The sequence below is a fragment of the Eublepharis macularius genome, chromosome 5, assembly GCF_028583425.1.
Source record: "Eublepharis macularius isolate TG4126 chromosome 5, MPM_Emac_v1.0, whole genome shotgun sequence".
Taxonomy (NCBI): Eukaryota; Metazoa; Chordata; class Lepidosauria; order Squamata; family Eublepharidae; genus Eublepharis; species Eublepharis macularius.
The window spans coordinates 8,857,312-8,875,857 of NC_072794.1; the positions used below are offsets into that span (position 1 = coordinate 8,857,312).

At 47.6% G+C, this 18,546-nt stretch overlaps 1 protein-coding gene across 3 annotated transcripts in view; it reads right to left on the reverse strand.

The window, feature by feature from the left end:
• The window catches only part of LOC129331224 (transducin-like enhancer protein 2), a 51,031-nt gene extending 34,136 nt beyond the window's left edge, over positions 1–16,895 (reverse strand). For 2 of the 3 annotated variants that reach the window (XR_008597108.1, XM_054981642.1), the window contains exons 1-7: positions 16,453–16,895; positions 13,946–14,043; positions 13,464–13,527; positions 11,793–11,837; positions 8,715–8,777; positions 7,107–7,181; positions 5,937–6,132 (exon numbers count right to left, since the gene is read on the reverse strand). Coding sequence is in view for 2 of the 3 variants with exons in the window: in XM_054981642.1 (XP_054837617.1) it covers positions 5,937–6,132; positions 7,107–7,181; positions 8,715–8,777; positions 11,793–11,837; positions 13,464–13,527; positions 13,946–14,043; positions 16,453–16,476 (565 nt within the window). In the remaining variant the exon portion in view is untranslated. The remainder of the gene's footprint in view (positions 1–5,936; positions 6,133–7,106; positions 7,182–8,714; positions 8,778–11,792; positions 11,838–13,463; positions 13,528–13,945; positions 14,044–16,452) is intronic. The other variant, XM_054981643.1, reaches the window with a different exon arrangement.
• Between the last annotated feature and the right edge of the window lie 1,651 nt (positions 16,896–18,546).

The window sequence follows — 18,546 nt, forward strand, 5'->3', positions numbered from 1 at the left end:
TGCATGCAAACTGCATGCATGCTCCCAGGGCCAATGATGTCACTTTGGGTCAGCTGGAACAAGGGGGGGGAGTTTTTAAAAGTTTAAATCGCCCTCAGCAAAAATGGTCACATGGCTGGTGGCCCCACCCCCTAATCTCCAGACAGAGGGGAGTTTAGATTGCCCTCTAAACGGAGGGCAATCTAAACTCCCCTCTGTCTGGAGATCAGGGGGCGGGGCCACCAGCCATGTGACCATTTTCAAGAGGTTCCGGAACTCCGTTCCACCGTGTTCCAGCTGAAAAAAAGCCCTGCCTACAACCCTACCTACCCTGACCTGGATAGCCCAGGTGAGCCTGATCTTGTCAGAGCTCAGAAGCTAAGCAGGGTCGGCTTTGGTTAGTAATTGGATGGGAGAGCTGCAATGAAGACCAGGGTTGCAGAGGCAGGCAACAGCAAACCCCCTCTGTTAGTCTCTTGCCAAGAAAACCCCGCCAGGGTCACCATAAGTTAACTCTGACTTGAGGGCACTCTCCACCACCACACAAGCCTGCCCAGGATCTCAAATACCTTCTTCTGCATACCTGCATTCCACGGCTGGCAGGTATACAGGGCGGGGCTTTTTCTGCTATGGCCCCTCAGACAATGAAATTCCCTGCCTCACAAACTATAACACAAAAACACATACTGCTTTTGGCCTTGTGCGAGTTTAAAATCATTTCATTCTCCAAAGCTGAATAACTCTGCAGATTCTATAGCTGAGGCCAGATGCCACTTTTCCAACACTACAGCTTTTAAACGATGTATTGCCTTTTTTTTTTTACAATTGCTTTTCTTCTACTGTTACCACGCTCTTTTTTTAAAAAAGCTTAATTTGAAAAATTTCTGTATTGTTCGGTCTTCCCTTGTGTGCCGTTTAATATGACACAAAGGTGGGGCAGAAATCTTCTAAATAAATAAAAAATACACACAAAGCATCTAAACAAAATATACTCCCAATTGCTCACTTACAAAGCTCTTCACAGCCTTGGTCCAGCATACCTACAGGACTGCCTCCCTCCTATGCTCCTCCCCAACAGCTTTGTTAATCCGAACAGGGTCTCCTGCAGGTGCCACCCTGCATACGGGCGAAACCAACAGCAGCCCGTACATGAGCTTTCTCTGTGGTGGCCCCCACCCTGTAGAATTCCCTGCCTGAGGTGGTCAGGAAAGCCCCCACTCTCCTGGCATTTCACAAACGATGCAAGACCAAATTATTCGAAAAGGCTTTTTACTCAGATAGGAGGGCTGTATTGTAGGGAGGAGGTCTCAAATGCTCCGCTAAGGAGTTAGGGACCATACACTTCACCACTATGTTATACTGGATTCCTGTCTTTGTGAACTTGTATGTAGGGCTTTTTTTCAGTAGGAACGCGGGGGAACGGAGTTCTGGCACCTCTTGAAAATGGTCACATGGCTGGTGGCCCCGCCCCCTGATCTCCAGACAGAGGGGAGTTGAGATTGCCCTCCGCGCCGCTCAGCAGCGCGGAGGGCAATCTCAACTCCCCTCTGTCTGGAGATCAGGGGGCTGGGCCACCAGCCATGTGACCATTTTCTTCAAGGGCAACTCACTGAGTTCCACCACCTCTTTTCCTAGAAAAAAAGCCCTGCTTGTATCTATTTGCCCTATGGCATCGTTTATGGAAATGTCTTGATATTGACTGTACTAATCTCACACTGTGCAATCCGTCTTGACCCTCAGTGAGAAAGACGGACTATAAATGACATAAAGAAATGAAATGTTCGACAACCCCATTGCTCTAACACAATGGCTCATTCAAGTTTGAGACAAGGCCAATCATCCGCCTCAAGGGAGCTGTTAAGAGGCCGAGCAGAAGGCTGATGGGAGCCTGCTCCACCGGAAAAGTTTGCCTGCGCAGGCGCCATTCGAAATGAATGGGAACTTCACCAAAAGCTCAAGATATAACACCTCCCCTTCAGAAACAAAGTCTTTTTCTCTTTTTCATTGCTAGAGCTTAGCCTGCCCACCCCCCAAGAAAATGAATTTTGAAAGGTTGCCTTTCAGCATGCGTAAAGTGCTTTCTCCTTCACCGCAAAGTAACCAGAGTAACCACAACCTTTCCTCTCAACATTTCTATGAGGGGGGGGGCAGGTCTTTTGGGCCCCAACCCTTCTCCTCTTCGCAATGAACTGTTCTCCCCCAAGTCTCCTCATCAAAGTCTCCATGCAATGCAGCTGTTCCCAGGCTCATAAATAGAACCAACCTCTACAGATACAGAATTAGCTTTATTAGTCACTAGAAGTCCCCCCCCGAACAAACAGCTGTGGGGGCATGAATGACATTGGGGAGGCACAAAGTACAGGCCTCGCTCTCAAGATCACAACCAAAGCACAGTTTAAATGCATATTATTATTGATAATAACAATAAAACTAATCTTTCGTGTAGAAGACAGGACTGCAAATCCCTGCTCCGAGGAGTTTACAATCTAAAATGTGAGAAGGCAGGCAGCGCACAGGGAGTGTTGCTTTTGTATATAATTCAACACTCCCTCTCGTGCTGCTGTGACCAACAACTGGAATCCAGGGTGAAGGGCAGAGGCTATGTGAGACTCTCCAGGGAGAAACTGCAAGCACGGCAAAATTCACCCCATCAGTGCACAGTGGCCACCCAGTCCCATTGGGAAAAGCAAGGCACTACCTTTGCTGAGAGGGTTCAAGAGGCAATGAGTCTCTGTGCACACAGGCCTAAAGCAAAGCACCACGTGGGAATGCTGCTGGGCATGGCAACAGGGTATTGACTCATTCCAGCTCATGTGACTGACAGCAGAACTCAGGGCCTCAGGCAGAGAGAGTTTCTAACCATGCTAGCTTGACTGTTGCTCTTTGGGATTGAACTCAGGACTTCCTATTCGCAAAACGTGTCCCTCGGCTCTATAGCTTTTCCCTAAATGTGTGTTATGTGCCCCCAAGTCAGCTCCAACCTATGACAACCCTATGAATGAAAGACCTCCAAAACATCTTATCATTAACAGACTTGCTCAGATCCTGCAAACTAGAGGGCATGGCTTCCTTTATTGAGTCAAGCCATCTCGTTTTAGGTCTTCCTCTTTTCCTAGCATTACTGACTCTTCCAAAGAATCTTGTCTTCTCATGATGTGACCAAAGTACAATAGCCTCAGTTTTGTCATTTTAGCTTCTAGGGAGAATTCAGGCTTGATTTGATCTAGTACCCATCTTTTTGGCTCTCCATGGTATCTGCAAAACTCTCCTCCAGCACCACATTTCAAATGAATCGATTTTCTTCCTGTCAGCTTTCTTCACTGTCCAACTTTCACATCCATACATGGCAATGGGGAATACCATAGTTTGGATTATCTTGATCTTGCCTCCCTAAATATCTATTCCATTTTAATTAAGCAGCTCTTAAATGAAGACCCTTGGCCCACCAAGCTGAGTCTTGTCTACGACAACTGGCAGGCTTTCTCCAGAATCTCAGGCAGAGAATGGTCTGTACCAGCCCTGCTACTTGAGAGCTTCTAACTACCTGTATGAGTCCCTGGGCTGAGTGGACTTTCCGACTGGAAGGCAGCAAGCCTAGGACAGTAGGGCTGGGTTGTCATCAGTACGCGGATGACACCCAACTTTTTCTGTTGATGGACGGCCGGCCAGACACGGCCCCAGACAATCTGGCCAGAGCTTTGGAGGCCGTGACGGCATGGTTGAAACAGAGCAGGCTGAAATTGAACCCAGTGAAGACGGAGGTCCTGCAGCTGGGACGGGGGCTGCCAGATGTTGGGATCCAGCTCCCTGCCCTGGATGGGACACCACTGGCAACTTTGCCAGTGGTAAAGAGTCTGGGTGTGCTCCTGGATGCCTCCCTATCGATGGAGGCCCAGGTCACGGTGGTTGCCAAGTCTGCATTTTTCCATCTTCGTCAGATCAGGCAACTTGCCCCCTACCTGACGCCCCAGGACCTGGCTACAGTGATCCATGCAACGGTCACCTCCAGGCTAGATTACTGTAACTCACTCTACGCTGGGCTACCCCTGGGCCTGATCCGGAAACTACAACTGGTCCAGAATGCGGCGGCGCGGGTCCTGACTGGTATACCTTACCAGTCACACATCACACCTGTCCTGCGCCAGATGCACTGGCTTCCGGTTGAATTCCGAATCAGGTTCAAAGTGTTGGTTCTTACCTTTAAAGCCCTGAGCGGGTTGGGACCGGCATATCTTCCCTCCCTGTATGTTCCCCGGAGATCGCTTCGATCAGCGAATAAATATTTACTTGTGGTCCCCGGCCCTAAGGAAGCCCGCATCGCTTCAACCAGGGCCAGGGCCTTTTCAGCCCTGGCCCCAGCCTGGTGGAATGCTCTGTCAATGGAAACCCGGGCCCAGTGGGACATATTATCATTCCACCGGGCCTGTAAGACAGAGCTGTTCCGCCAGGCATTCGGTGATTGAAGGGGGCGGTGCCATGTCGGCCTCCCACCTTTGGGGTGGGGGAGGGTTCTCCCCACCACTGCACTTTGTTAATTTGTTTTATTGTTTTTATATTGATTTTAGTTCTTGTTTTTATCGATTTTAACTGTTCACCGCCCAGAGCCCCTGGGGATGGGCGGTATATAAATTGAAATATAAATAAATAAAAAAAAAACTCATGTTAGAGATGCAGTGGGGAACCTCCTCTCTCCTCCAGCTGTGTTTCTGCATTGCAAAGATTGCAAGGTCCTTGGGGCTGAGACCTACATAGTTTTACTTAACTTTTTAAAACCTACGTAGATCTCAGATGCCCGAAACCCTGGTATATTTTTCCTTTTCATGCAAACTCTATGTCAGTTTCCAAGCTTCTTTGGTAACTCCCTTTTTTTTTGCAATATTTCCCTGTCATTCAGACAATTGCCATACACTTAATCTCCTGTCTTGAAATTAAAACTGCACAACTCTGTCTGTTGCTGAATACAGCTTGGTAGCTCTTAAAGTCTGAGCTAATGCCATTTCCTCAGCCTTGGAATAACCAGGAAGTAGCAAGAGATTTAAATCCATAAAGAATCCAAGTAAGTCTGGTGAGTGGCTCTGAGTCATTATGGATTTTAATCTATACTACTTTTTAATATTTGCATCCAGGGCTTTTTTCCTGGGAAAAGAGGTGGTGGAACTCAGTGGGTTGCCAGCACAGGGGGCAACTCTTGGTGGGAGGTGGTGCCCCTGGTACCACATGTGCGCGTGCAAAGTGCACACAATGCTCCCAGGGCCAATGACGTCACTTTGGGTCAGTGGAACAAGGGGGGAGTTTTTACAAGTTTAAATTGCCCCCAGCAAAATGGTCACATGGCTGGTGGCCCCGTCCCTTGATCTCCAGTCAGAGGGGAGTTTAGATTGCCCTCCGCGCTGTGGGGCCACCAGCCATGTGACCATTTTAAAGAGGTTCCAGAACTCTGTTCCACCGCATTCCAGCTGAAAAAAAGCCCTGTTTGCATCACTCTGCCATTTTATTTTTTTTAAATGCTTGATTTCTTGCACTTCTGAATTTTAATCTCATCTTTCCTATACTATCTAAAAGCCAACATGCTGTATCTAAATGAACACTTTTTAAAATGTAGTGGACTAAATCTGAGTCCTTCCACATGCCTGGGATTTGAATCCAGGACCCTGTGTCCACCCAAGCAAGTATCATGCCCACAGACCAACATACTGAGCCTCTTCGGCCCTTGCCTCAGCTCTTCCTAGGGTTGTCAACCTCCAGGTGGTGGCTGGCGATCTCCTGGAATTACAACTGATCTCCAGGTGACAGAGATGAATTCCCCTGGAGAAAATGGCTGCTTTAGACAGCGGACTCTATGGGATTATAACCTGTGGATCTCCAGCCAAACCAAGCCCTGCCCTCCCCAGGTTCCACCCCCAAAATCTCCAGGTATTTCCGTACCTGGAGCTGGCAACCCTACCTCCTGCTCTTACCTCTGTTGTTCTCGGGGTCCTGAGGCCCTCTTTCATCCTTCGATGCTGGCTGGGTCTGAGCTGCCAGCACACTGGATAGTGCCAGCAAGCTGGAGGTGGTGCTCACACCAGCCAAGCTGGAAGACTGGGAGCCTGAGGGGTGAGGGGTCAGCGGAATGGGAGGGGTGTGATGAGAGAGGTGCTGGAGCTGCTGCTGCTGGAGAGAAAACAGAAGTTCCTGGGAGAATTCAGTCAGGGAAGCCCCATCCCACTTTCCCTTCACCCTTCCCATTTCAGACCTGCTTATACAACCATCTCAGACCCTTCCTCCAGGTAGCTAAATATTCCTTCTTGGCCAGTTTCTTTCCATCTTTCTTGCTGGCTTAACCAGAAGGTATTAACTGATAGCGGTGATTATCTTATTTGCAAGGCAAGCTTTGCAAGAGCTCAGCTGTGCTAAGCAGAGATTCTTGCAAGACCTCAGTGCCTCCAAAGAGTCCTTGTTTGTTAGGCATCCTTGCAACCCATTGGTCCACCAAAGTTGCCAAGTGTGGGAATGAACTCACCTACAGAGGACTGCAATGGAACTTTGCAAGAGTTAAGATCATAGATTAAAGCAAAAGCACCCTGCAAGGATTCCATTACCTGACAAGTTTGTTAAAAATTAGCAAACCTTATTGGTTTTAAGAAACATTTATGGTATAATATAAAAGAGGCACTTGTTTTGCTTGCTATGTTTAATGAAAATCGAAAGCTAAAAACAGTACGCTTGGGCTTTGCAAGAAGTGACCTGTAAGTCAGCTACACCCTTTTCTAAGATAATTCAAAAGGGTATGGTTAAAACAAATTCCACATAGATAGGGAAGTCATTTTCACACTGTAAATCAAGGGCTTCTGGGAGCCCAAAGTTTCCACCTACTGGCAGCTGACTGTTGCATATCTGCTTGATTTACTGCTCCTCGCCTTTTCCCAATCACCCTTGGCGGGCAGGCACTTTTGCTGTGCATCTAGATAATTCAGTAACTCCCAATGCAAAGAAGCCTTCAGGGGAAGCTACCTAATGCATCTCTGCATGAGTATCTGTTGCAGCTCTGCTTGCTGCCAACCAATGAGAAGGCATCACTAAAAAGGTCACACATGGGATGGGCATGTTGGAGATTAACTCTTTCTCCCCCCCCACAGGTTACTTACCCCAATAATGCTGTTCAGCTCCCCCATTGTCACCTGCTTGGCTCGATCCATGGCCTGCAGCACCTGCTGTTGATGCTACAGAGACAGAAAAGGGCCCTTTAGGGGTGGCTTGCAAGGAGATGGCTTCCACTGATTAAGGGGGGGGGGCAGATCCGGCCAGGCATTTATTTATTTTATTAAATTTGTAGCATGCTCTCCCTACAAGTGGGCTCAGAGCAGATAACAACATCTAAGATAAAAACAACCAGAATATACGGTAAAAGTTTAACAATTTACAAATACAATAAAACAGTTTCAAAAAGCAGTGCTCAATATCACACAACCCCAGACATCCAAACCCTGTGGGGTGAGGTGGCATGCTGTTTAAACAGATAGCAGGATCCAGAAGGGAGCTCAATCCTCCCCCCTGCCACACACACACACACGCGGGAGCCCAGCTAGATAATTCACCCTCCTCAACCACCATAAGCCTGGCAGAGCATCTCCATCTTGCAGGCCCCATGGAAGGATAATAGGCCCCGCTAGGTCCTGGTTTCCACAGACAGAGAGTTCCACCAAGCTGACGCCAGGGTCGAGAAAGCCCTGGCCCTGGTCAAGGCTAGGCAAATATCCTTGGGATCGCCAGCAGATGTTTATTGGCTGAAAAAAGAGCACCCTCCAGGGAACATATGGTGTTTTGCCTTCTTCAGGGTATGGAGCAGGGGTCACTGGGTGTGCGTGGGGGGAACTGTGAATTTCCTGCATTGTGCAGGGGGTTGGACTTGATGACCCTATGGATCCCTTCCAACCCTATGATTCTATGAGTGCCAGAGGCTTAATAACCAATGAGCACTAGCTAACTATACCATGAGGGTATAGTAACTTTCAGTGCTCAAAATGTACTTTCAATGTTCAAAATGCTTTATACATTATAACCCTTACAACAGCCATATGAGGTAGGCCAGTAATATCATCCGGGGTGCGTGTGGAAATGAAACAGTATCAGGATCAAAGTTCATGCCGTTTGCCACTTCCCTGGGGCAAAGTCAGGGCTTTTTTTCAGCTGAAACGTGGTGGAACGGAGTTCCAGAACCTCTTGAAAATGGTCACATGGCTGGTGGCCCCGCCCCCTGATCTCCAGACAGAGGGGAGTTGAGATGGCCCTCCGCGCCAAGTGGTGCGGAGGGCAATCTAAACTCCCCTCTGTCTGGAGATCAGGGGGCGGGGCCACCAGCCATGTGACCATTTTCTCCGAGGGCAACCCACTGAGTTCCACCACCTCTTTCCCCAGAAAAAAAGTCCTGGGGCAAAGTGATACACATTAGTAAAAGCAACATTCTAACACAATTATACATGCGTGTATGCGAGCACCAACCATCACAACGCTTTTGCATCTAATGGTCAAAATACTGGGATATGGGATCAGGTTTATGTTTTCGTGTGCGGTTAGAGAGATCCTCCCTCCCCAAGAAGTAGCAGCTTTAAAAATGCTGCCCGACCACAGAACTTCTGCGCATCGCAAAGGATTCCAGGTCGTGCTCAAGAGAGCCACTCATTCAGAGCAGCAGCTGGCCATAGGGCCTCACTATCCCCGATTGAAAAGGTCTTGTCCTTTTGAAATTTCCTTACCTCTTGTGTCAGAAAAGGGATAATTTGGGCACAGATGGCACTTAACCTCTTTACGATCTCAGCCTAGAAGGGAAAAGAGGTAACAGTCAAAATCATAGGCGAAGGAAGAGGGCAGACTGTCAGCCAATCTCAGTTTGGACACGGAACTTCTGAGTTTGAATTCCACAAGGGAGGTCCCAGCCATCCTAGATAACCTCAGAATTCACATCTTTCTTGCTTCAAAATCGCATTTCCCAACTCTGAATGCCCCTGAAATTTATTGCAGTCAAGTAAGAAGTTATGATTGCCGAACTAGGGTCAGCTCTCTAGGTCCGGTTCATCGGAGAGTGCTTGCAACAGTGGCTATGTTTGCAAATGCAGAACCTGGAAATTGGGCTCAGCTTTTTGAGAATCCCAGCTTCCATTTAAAACAAGATTTTATCTAATGGATATAAAGGTATTCTTGATCTTCAATACCTGCTGAGACTTCAGAAGTTAGGGAAGAGGATTTTAAAGAGATTTCTAGTGGTGCTAGGGCAAGGTTTTTAGGCCCTACACATCCACCAGAATAAATTCTGTCTAGCATATATTTTTTCTCACCCTTCCTCTAAGGAATTTGGGGTGATCTTCTTCACCCTTCCTCATTTTATAATGCAAATTTGCATGATGCAAAATTTCAAAAAACATTAGGGCAATAAAGGAAAATTGTGTGCATTTGCTCAGTTTGAATCAATGTATATAGACTACAGAACCCAGCTTTGGTAGAAGAGAAGAATCTGGAATTTCTCAGAGCAACATTTAGAATGACTTTTTAATTGGAATCTTTGCACCCACAACGACTAGACAGCTCTTCATTTTCAACAAACAACAAGCTTCTCTACAAGCTGAATTCTGCACCCCAGGCTCACATTCCTGGTGTCTTTTAGAAGCTGGTGTTGCTGGCTGTTTTCAAAACTTCAGCTCCATGCGGACTAGGCTCCTGCTCAATTAAATGAAGGGCAGGTTTCTAGGAGAGCCGAGTTCTGCACCACCCAGACCCACTGTGTGCCTGCCAAGTGTCCTTTGGAGGCGGCTGCAGCTGAGTGCTCAGATCTCCTCTCTGGGGGGCTCATCTTTCCTTTCAGTGCGGGTGAAGAGGAGGTTGCTTCCGTAGTCTGGGCTTTCACAAATTGGCAGAGAAGCCAAGAGCGAAACAGGAGCTCTGGCCAGAAGTCTCCCTAAACAAATGGTGTGGGGGGGGCAATGCTTGGCAAAGAGGAGCCAGATGGAGGAGGGTGCCAGTCTGCTTGCCACTTCATCGGGCAGCGTTCCAACCTAATTTCCCTGGCAGCCAGCCCTGCGATGACTGGATTGATAAAGCTGGAGACGGAGAGCAAATTGCAGCTGGAACAATAGCGAGGTTTGGGGGGTGAGAAATGCACTCCTGGCCTCTAGGGTGGGGAGAGATGAAAACAGAATAAGAGGCCTGATGGATTTCAGCGCCTTCAGTTTTTTTTTTAAAAAAAAACCTCTCTGCTGAGCTCTGCGTGCCAAGGCCAGCTGGATCAGAAAAAACATCCAAATGGTGCCCCCTCCCTAAGGCCTGCTTGCCTATCCGTAAGGGTTCACTTGGAGTCAAATTCTGAACCTGCTTTCCAAAGGCCAGGGCTCCATGGTTTAGACAAGAGGGCCTCTGAGCATGTGCTGCATGCCAGACCTGTAATGTGGACTGGCCACCATATCTAGAACAGAGCTTCCATTTCAGACCGTTAAACACCAGGAAGTTGGAGCTGGTAGCCTGTGGAAGCACACATCTCGAAGGCATCCTGGCCGGGTGTGCCTTGCTGTTCAACTTTGTTGCCTGTCTAAGGGGAAGGGCATTCTTTGCATGCTCCTCTTTTCTTCTTGAGAACAGTGCTCTGCACATGCACAGAGGCATCATGCCCTTATGAGCATTTCCCCCCCACCCCCAAAATGGCCACCTGCTCTCTGCACATGCACAGAGAGTCCTCCCAAAGGCTCCTTGAGAATGGCACTCAGCGCATGCTCAGACACACCATCCCATGGTTCTTTTCAGGAAAAAAGAGGAGGGTTGTTCATTGCCCACCCTGTCCCAGACCCAGCATCCCCGCCAGGAGGCCAGCTGTCGTGCCTGCCACCCTGTTGAAAACAAACTCCTTCATAGCCGTTCTGGTTCTTCTTATCTCCATGTCCGGTCCTGGCTGGAACCTTCCCCCCTTTACAGGTTCTCTCGTCCTTGATGCCCTCCTGTCTCTCTAAACTGATGCTGCTTGTCCACCCTTGCTGCCCCTTATGCCAACAGGCCTCCCCCATTCCAGTCTCCTCTGCAAACAAACCTACGTCTGCTCCTGAGGCCTGATTTTAACCTGAGCTGGCTGCGATCTCCACTAACACCCTTTTAAAGAGACCTGCACAAAGGACCTCACCCAAGGAGGCTGTTTGCTTCTTGTTTCACTGTCTCCTGTTTAAAGCGGGCCTTGGATCTCACCTTCACTGCAGATGAAACGAGGTCTAAGTTGTCAAGCTGTATTAGAGACCTAGGTTCAGATCTCTCCTCCCAGCACGTCAGTGAGTGTTGGAGTAATATCTGGGAGACCTCCGTTCAAATCTTCATTTGGCTGTGAAACTGGGTCAGGCATGCCTTTGCTGCATAACCAACTTCACAGGGTTGTTGTGAAGATAAAATGAAAAACCGCATGAAGAAAAATTTGTACCTGGATTGTATTCGTGGTAGCTTGTGTGAACAGGGCTCCTGTATCAGTGAAGGGGTTGGATAATGGTATTACTTATTCCCCCCCATCAAAATCATGCCTTTATCCCTGGCTGCTTTTTAACATTAAACATCAGAGAATCCAGCTCTGAGTCCTAAACACAACACAGTTTAGTGCTTTGATTGCCAGCTCCTTGTCCGCCTGTGTTATGGCACTCTAAAGAGCCATGTGGTTTCATAGTGCTACATGAACCACACCTCCCTTTAGTACAATGAAAACTGAGAGGTATGCCTGTCCCCAGGCGGAGGTCCCAATCACTTCCCTCCTATAACGCTTGACTTCCAAACACCCCACCTGTTCCATTCCCTTACACTGAAGAGTCACATACCTGCTTATGCATCTCAATATTCAAGCCATAGGACATTTCATAATACTGAAATGAAAGGACAGAAGCCAGGAAGAAGGAAGAAGAAAAGGTGGAAGAAAGCAAAGACACAGAAAGTCTCAAATGAGCCAGACTGCTTCATGCAACAGTTCATTAAAACATAGCAATTGCCTTGCTGGATCAGCCAAGGTTGATCTAGTGCAACATTCTCCTTCCAGCTGTCACCCTCAGATGTCTCTGGGAAGCCCACAAACAGGGCACGGCACATTCCCCAAATCTGGTATTCAGAGGTCGACTGCTGCCATTTCTGGAGGTTCCACTTAGTCTAGCTGTCAGGGCTAAGGGCCATCGACTGACCCACCTAGAGTTGGTTCTGAAAAGCCATGAGAGTTAATAGCTGATTCCACACGTTGATTCTTAACCCCACTCCACCCTCACCTATTAATTTAATTAATTGATTAGCTTTCTTGCCCACCCTCACCGTGAATGGGCTCAGAGCGGGTGACAACATTATATAGTAGCACAATACATTAAAACAATGATACACAATAAAAAATAAAATACACAGTTTCATAATTCCAATACAAAAGCTGGAATTTATGGAATTTAAACAGATGCAAACCCTCACTCCATGTTTCCTACAAAAATCAAGGGGATAATTTTTTTAAATCATGCAGTCTTAAAAAAAAACACCTTGAAGCCAATAATATCATTTCATTGGCTTTGGCTCTTCACCCTGGAATTATACAAGTTCAGGAAGCTGGATCAAATTGGAATTGAAGAAAGACAGAAGGAGGGCAAGCATAAAAAGGAGACCCTCCCCTTTGAGTACTGACCGCTACCCCGGATCAGGCTTGTTCTTAGTGCCTGTGTAGGTGTGTATGCACTAGGGGGGCACACTGGGAACGGGAAGGCCTCCTACCCAACCCCCTGAAATATGGGGGGCTGGTCCTGAACCCATGTCCAACAGCAGCAAAGAAAGGAAGCCGTATCGCCTTGCTGGTTTTGAAATTAACCATGATTTTTTCCAAATTTAGGTCAGATTCTCTACAATCTCAGCAAGGATCTAGACAATTTCAACATTACATATATAAAATGAATATTCTGTGACTTGCTCTGAATTATGCATAACTGAGCCTGTTTGCATAACCTTCCTTATTTTCATCATTTATTCTTGTTCTCGCCCATCTTTTTTTTCTTCCTGGCATCGGAGGATGACAGAAGTCATATTTAACCTCCTCTTTAGGCTTCTGAGATTTCAGCAGCTGGTACCACGACATACTTTCAAGCCTCTCTTTCCCAGTCATGAAGGCCCTTACGGTTAAAAAGTGGGATATAAATCTAACAAATACATAATGAGGAACAGGAACTTGCATTCCTTTTTTAAAAGATGGAGATTCTCAGGAAGAAGAGCCTCTCACCTCAATGTGGCTTATTATGGGATTACGAACGTGATCGATGACCAGGGCTTGATCCAGTACAACAGGTGTATTACACAGGTACTCACACACTGCCCAGGCACTTCAGAAGATGAGCATTTCTTGCACCCAGACTAGAGCCCTGAAGGCTCCCCGCTTTGCCCAGGAGAGGAATACAGTAGAATTGGATCACGCCCTGCCAATCGGGGGGTTTCAGTGGGTGCTGCTCTGGTGGAAAACAAGGGGGCTCGCTTACCATCACATAATGCCGCTGCATTTCTGTCTTCTCGCTGGCCAACTTTTCACATTCCAGCTTCAGGCTGCCAACAGAGCGAGAGAGTCATGAGTCCCTTCCCAGGTCTGACCCAAATCCTGCTCACACTCATCTTCCATCAGCGGGGCATGACCCCCCCCCGCCCCACCCAGGTGGGATCGTATCAGCCTTTTCTCTCCCATGCCTTTATTTTTAAGAGAAAGAATAGAGAAAGAGGAGGAAGCAGCTGGTATTTAGAGGTATGCTGCCTCTGAACAGGGAGGTTCCATTTTAACTACCATGACTGTCATTCATTACAAGACAACATAAGCCACTTTACTGCTCTCCATTTCCCAAGATTTCAGGAGGCAGTGCTCAGTTCCCTTTCCACCCTTTCCTTATGGCCACGAAGGTTAGAAAGTCTTAGCCTGACCTGGCATCGGATGGGCCACTCCTGGGTCTCTTCACATGCCCCCACCCCTTACCTGTGATACTGAGCCTGGAGGAAATGGAATTCTTCTTTAATCCGGTCACAGATTTCTAGCACTGAGAATTTGAAGGGCTGCCCAGACTGAAGCGAAGTCTAGAGAAAGGGGAGGGGGGAATATGGTGGAGTAAACTACTTGCAGGGGGTGTGGCGAATCTTCAAATAAAGCTGGGGTGGTGCAGCAGATAAGAGAATGAGGTATGATCCGAAGCCTCCTCCCTCCACCTTCGGATCTGAACTCCCTAAGCAGTTTTAGGCCGCACACTCTCCTGTAGCCCTCTAGCACTCATCATACTGGCCTATCTTGCAGAACTGCTTGTTGGGATAACAAGATAATGTTTTGAACACTAAAAAGTGCTTTCTGAAGTCTAAGGCGTAATTAATAGCATTCTAGAAATCCTCCCTCTACCGCCCAGCATAGATAAGCCCTTCCCTGTGTCCTCCAGATTTTCTGATCTGGCATCACTCCAGCCCCCTGATGCCTCCACTGCCATTCTCCCAGGCCCCAAACACACGTGCCCTGTAAAGGACACAGCCATTTCACACATAAGCGCATTTGAAAGTCAGGGTGGGATAGACATGAACAAAGCCTGAAACCAAATTCACATTTGCCACTTAAAGCAGTTGTAGCTGGCTGCTGCTCGGAAAAAACAAAAATCCAGAGAAACAGTTTGAAAGAGGGTTGCTTGGGCGAGGGCGTTGATTGATGCCACATGCTCTGCAGAACTGACCTCCAGCCTTCCTGTGCCTTTGATGCACCTGTGATTTGGGACCTTCTTGACACAAAGAGATCAGCCTCGGAAGGCGTTTTGTGCCTCATCCGACAATTCCATGAGGCTGCTTGTGGGGGGGCAGGCAGTGGCTGGCGATGGGAACCTTCCTCACTGTGCTGGGGGGCCCGAGGCGAAGCTACCTCACAGGATGGTGGTTGTGAGGGTAAGATGGGGGGAGAACCAGGTATGCTGCCCCGAGTGGGATAAAACTGTGCTAACAGAACGGCAGAGAGAAAAGGATGCTCTTGAGCATGTGCAGAGAGCCTTTCTCCTTACTGCTGCTGGGGTTAGGGCAAAAGCTGCAGAGCCCTGGACCCTGCCTTCTTCTAGCAACCCAAAGAAGGATCAGAATAAATCTGAATGCAAATGATCAGGGTGTGGGAGGAGACACCCTTTGGCTTCTCTCTTTTGTAGGGTTGTTAAAAAGATTAATAAGGCTTAATGAATCTGGGTTAAGTGTTCTTGAGGATGAACCACCAAAGATGGGGCTTTCCCCCCCAAACCCAGAGGAACTCATCTGCAGCTAGTGGCGGTTCTGCATGGCCAACCCACTAATGATTATGATGAGTTATAGAAGCACCCACACGTGGCATCGTATAGCGTTTCATAGGGATCCCCCTGAAAAAAAGCCACTATCAGCCAAGGAGTTTAAAAGTTACATTTAAAACCCACAGTTTGTCAAGGAGCCGTGGGAGAGGGGGAGAGGGTAAATTTTAATCAAACTTAACTCAACCCAATTTCATACATAGTAATTCCTAAATTGCTCAGGGCGTGAAATAATTAAATAATCAAGGGCTCTGGCAGCGTCCCCCCCCCCTCAGTGTAATAGCAGAGGAGGCTGCCTGTTGCCTCTCTGTCTGATTCGTGGCCCCGCCTTGCAACCTTGCTGTTGGCTGAAAGGGACAGCTAAACTGCCCTGGCTCTTCTCCAAATACATTTGAATCAGGTAACTGGTAAATCCCATTGGATGTGGGCTACACAGTAAAAAATACCTGTCCTGAACCAAACGAAAAGGATTCCTGTTGCATCTGTGCATACTGCTCAGGGCACCTATGCAGGCCAGTGTTTGTGCAGAGCCCTTTCCCGACAATGAGTAATCCTTCACCTGAAACGAAAGCTTTTGGGGTGGAACAATGAAGAATGTCTACTATTATAATGCTGGGTCGGGGGGCTGCTTCAAGGGCTGGGGAATGTTTTTAGAGCAAATGGATTTGCATTAAATGGACAGCTCCTGCCATCCATCTCCCAAACGCAGAGCTTGTTTGAATGGCACAGAACCAACCTCTATGAAACCGCTTAAATTCAGTTACAGCTGAATTCCCACCCAGTAGAGATTGCAACACCAACTGCCAACCCCCTATGGGGTCTGCTAACCCAAACCGAAGCCATTTCCACATTTCAGGGGCCATCAGACAAGTCGGGGACCCCCCATTGCTGTGAGTTTGGATGCCCACCGGCAACTCAGTTCACATGAAAGAATCTGCAGCATTCTCGGGGCAGGAGACACAGGCGGGCAGTCGAACCCCCAATTAAACCAAAGCAAAGAATATTTCTACCTATGACATTTCATCATTCTGGAACAGTTTAAACCCTGTCCATACCAACATTATTAACCAAGCTATTCCTTTCCTTCAATTAACACCCCCCCACACACACACATACACACTGAATAATTTCTCTATTCTGAGTCAAAGCAAAGCAAATATCTGGTTAATCCCCCCCCCATACTTACAGCATGCCGTCCTTGTGAATACATCCTGGGGGATCTACCCCCCAAATGATGGGGGAACACCCTTTCCTTTTGTCAGCTTATCCGTCAAGATATTAATTTTAAAACAAGAAACTCAAAGAGTCTCAAACGATGTAGGATTTGTTTTAACAGAAAGAAAAAAAATCTAGTTAATTTTGGTTTGGGTTTTTGTTTTTGCAAAATATTCGCTAACATAATTGCAGGGCAAAAAGGTGGTGGGGGAAAATCCTTCCCAGGCTGTATGGGGGGTCGTCTCCCCCCATTGAACACACAGCAGGGGAAGGAAAAAAATAGATATATACAATCTCTTTAAAGGAAAGGGGAGGGGGAGCAAGAACAGAAGGTCAGCCGAAAATCTGGACGGATTTCAACAGCAGTCCCTGGTTGGAATGAGAACTGCCTATTGGCAAACGGAGGGGAAATCTATCAAAACTGGAGTCCTTAAGGTGGATCCTGCTCAACCCACGACTACCACTGCAATAAAACAGCCAATCAATATCCAAAGGAATCCCTCAAAACCATAACCACTTTTTGTTTTCGTTTTTTAAAAAAGACAGTTTCCAAAATGGTAAAATAAGGAAGGGAAAAAGTCCCACCTATTGCCGAGAGGCAGCATAGCCTAGAGCAGGAGGCTGCAGATCGAGGTTTCGATTCTGGTTTAGATACAGATTTTGGACCGACCCTGTGTCCTTTGCCTCTCCCCTCAGTCATTAGGGAAATGAATACACTTATTAGAACTAACAAGGACTAACCCTAGAGGATTCAAAGGAGTCCATGTACATTGTTGTGGTAATCTATGCAACAGCCCTGCAGGGGAGGCCAATTATTATTCACCAAGCCTCAATGGAAAGGCAGAGTAGGAATACTTTAATAAATAAAGAATAATAACAAATGGTGGGGCTGGGGAGTACAGAGGCAATATGGCTCACCTTAGGATCAGACCACGAAACCAGAACCCCAGGCTTGCTATCTGGGATCTAAAAATTAGCCAAGGGTGTAACATGGACCAGGGAAAGGGGGGGAGGGGAGCTGCCCCACCTAGAATTGTTTCTCTGTTTGGAAGTATTCCCCCATTGGTTGCTCTGTCCCAGCAGGGAAAAGAGACAAGGGGTCTTTTCTTTAAAGGACAACGCAATTGGGGGGGGGATCTCTGACTAGGGCAATGATGCAGGAGAGAGAGAGAGAGAGAGAGAGAGAGAGAGAGAGAGAGAGAGAGAGAGAGAGAGAGAGAGAGAGAGTCCTCCCACACCTGCCCACGAATCCAATCGTCGCTCATAGTATGGCCTAGCAAACTACTGAGTTTGTGGCTGTGATTGGAGCTTCTACTGTATTTTTACATTATATATTATTTTTTATTTGGACCTTCCTCCAAGGAGCTCAGGGTGGCTTACGTGGTTTTCTCTGCTCACATTTTTCTCTTCACAACCACCCTGTAAAAGAGGTCAAGCAGAGCCACACAGGCCCAGGGTTACCTAGGGAGCATTGTGGCCAAGAGGTAATTTGAACTAGGGGCTCTTTGCTAAATACCCAGTCCTTGCCCGATGAGCTCTAACCACCCCACCACACTGGCCTTCTTCCAGGTTGCACAGTTGCAGCCACGCTATGGCCACCACTGGGAAACCACCGCCATCTTTTTTCACAGCACCATGACTTTGGTAACAAGGCCCTGCCCTTCAGAGATTATAAACTAAAATTCAGTTTGTGAAAGGCAACAGAGGGAGGGGAAGAAGATGGCAGGAACATCACTGGGATAAAACCATCCTAGATAAATTGAGGGAAAGGTAAGCAGGGGAAAGAGTGTGCATTCAGTGTAGCCACACATTAGGGATAATTTTAATAGGTGATAATGACTAGGGGCTTGTGCCAACGTTTCAAATACTGTGTCTTACTTAGCTTTGCTCTGCTGCAATTCTGTATGTCCCTTCTCCACACTCTAGGGATCCTTAGCCTAGCAACTCTCTTTCCCCTCTGCACCATGGAGAGGGGGAAAGCATAACACTGGCCTACCTTGCAGGGCTGTTGCGTGAGATGCGCTTTGAGCACTATACAAATGCTAAATATTAATTGGGACGAAGT